General features: G+C 50.3%; 1 protein-coding gene across 1 annotated transcript; it reads left to right on the top strand.

The window, feature by feature from the left end:
• Positions 1-169: 169 nt before the first annotated feature.
• EMWEY_00060470 (Sec14'Sec14, related) lies at positions 170-1,853 on the top strand (the record flags this gene model as incomplete). Its single annotated transcript, XM_013481539.1, has 4 exons — positions 170-745; positions 899-1,083; positions 1,292-1,625; positions 1,784-1,853. Coding segments are annotated over 4 exons (1,165 nt in total), but the record flags the coding sequence as incomplete, so codon positions are not given.
• Between the last annotated feature and the right edge of the window lie 10 nt (positions 1,854-1,863).

Genomic DNA, 1,863 nt, shown 5'->3' with positions numbered 1-1,863 from the left:
TTCGCCACCTTCTCAAATTCCGATCTCAGAGTTGAGAGAACAAGACACTGCCGCTGTCAATACTATCTCAGCCGCTCCACCAACCGACTGCAATGAAACGTTTCCGATCAGCTGTGCTGTACCGCCAGGTCCAGAAGGTCGGACTCATCATAGTCTGCATGAGCCACAAATGCTAAGTTCTGTAGGACTGAAATCTTCACAGGCTTCCTCTGGACCCTACGGTGACGAACATGGTCGATCCGCTTATGCGTCATGGGCCAGTACCAAAGAACGAGGAGTAAATGAGTATGTGAAGGACTTGCAGGAGGCTGGAAGGTACGCTTTGTGGGCACCGCTGCTGCATGGTGCATCTACGCTAGAAGAACCGTCCTTATTGTTGGGACAGATTCGCTTCGACGTGACGGCAGATGACCAGCGTGGGTCTTGGCTGTTGCCGGAAGAATTGTTGGCTCAGCAGCGAAGGCCAGTCGATGAGGATGGTGATGATAGGCAGCTTTTTACCAACACACCAATTACTGAAGAGGAGCAGCAGGCAATAGACCATGTTTTGATGCAGTTGCTGGAGGTGCAGAGGCAAAAGGATGTAGGGAATAATGCACAAAAGTTGCCAGAAGCGTTACTGGGGGTCCAGCCCGCCTGGCTGGAACAGCTGGTTCTGCGATACCTGTACAGTTGTTCTTTTGACAAGCAGAAGACCTTCGACCTTTTGCAGTCCACTCTTACTTTTCGCACTCAGCAACTTCCCGTGAGTTGGCTTAGTTTGTAGTTGTAGCGGCTTGCCTTGTACCCGCACACCATTCTCACCGTGGGAGAAGTGTCTCTTTAGCGAAGTACATTCTGGATTGTCCATGCTATGTGTGAATCTACCCACTTGTTTGAACAATTGTTTGCGTTTTAGGTGCTGGAATCGGAAGTTTATCATGAACTGCGCAATATGGGCGCGTGCTATTGGCACGGAAGGGACCGGAAGATGAGGCCACTGCTTGTCGTTTCACTTCAGAGGCTCCAACAGCTGCAACGAGAGGCAGCAGTGGAGGAGAAGGTGACACGTCTTGTCGTTTTTTGCCTGGAATTCTTCCTAAGGTCAGTTGCGCAGCGACGGTTATTTCCCCATGATGGGAATCAGTCAGGAACAACCGTTTGGCGTGCGCAGCTAGTGTTTATTCCCTGTACAAGTGGAAACACAAGACGACACTCCCGTCGTTCTAATTGCATATGTTTTGCCCATATACCACTTCCACTACGCAGGTAACATTTTACCGGCCACCTGTGCTTGCCGTGGCCTGTGCAGATACCTCTGCGTCGCGGGAGTCGTGGAAAACTGGTGCATCCTGTGCGATTTGAAGGGAACATCAATTTTAAGTTTCCCATTGCCATTGCTTCTGAAATTAGTGCAATTGATCCAAGGGTCATACAGAGGCCGCCTTTATCGTTTCTATATACTTTACGCACCACGACTATTCCACTTCATAGCCAAGCCTTTGGTCTCCTCCCTACCGGCAACTACGGCAAAGAAGCTTCGAGTGTTTACAAGTCCTGATGACTGGCACCACGAACGGCGAGCGCAGTTCGCTGGCCACCAGCTTGAGAAGAAGTATGGGGGCACAGCTCCTGACATAATCGAGGTACTCACGATTATTCGATCCAACTACCTTGCGGCATTTCTTCTTAGTATAGTAGAATTTGTGTAGACCATTAGAGACGGTTAAGCCAGAGCTACAAAATGTGTTGGGTGTCGTATGTTGGTCCGCTTAAAGGTGGTTGTGGTGCCTCTTCTGCGCAGAATTGGTACCCCTTTCGCTTCTTCCCAGGGCCATTCGAACCAGAGTGCGAAGCAGGCCACAGTGGCGCTAGTCAGACTGG

Source organism: Eimeria maxima, genomic scaffold, assembly GCF_000499605.1.
Source record: "Eimeria maxima Weybridge genomic scaffold, Emw_scaff3502, whole genome shotgun sequence".
NCBI lineage: Eukaryota > Apicomplexa > Conoidasida > Eucoccidiorida > Eimeriidae > Eimeria > Eimeria maxima.
Note: the sequence above shows the minus strand (reverse complement) of the source record. Positions and strands in the feature narration are given on the sequence as shown.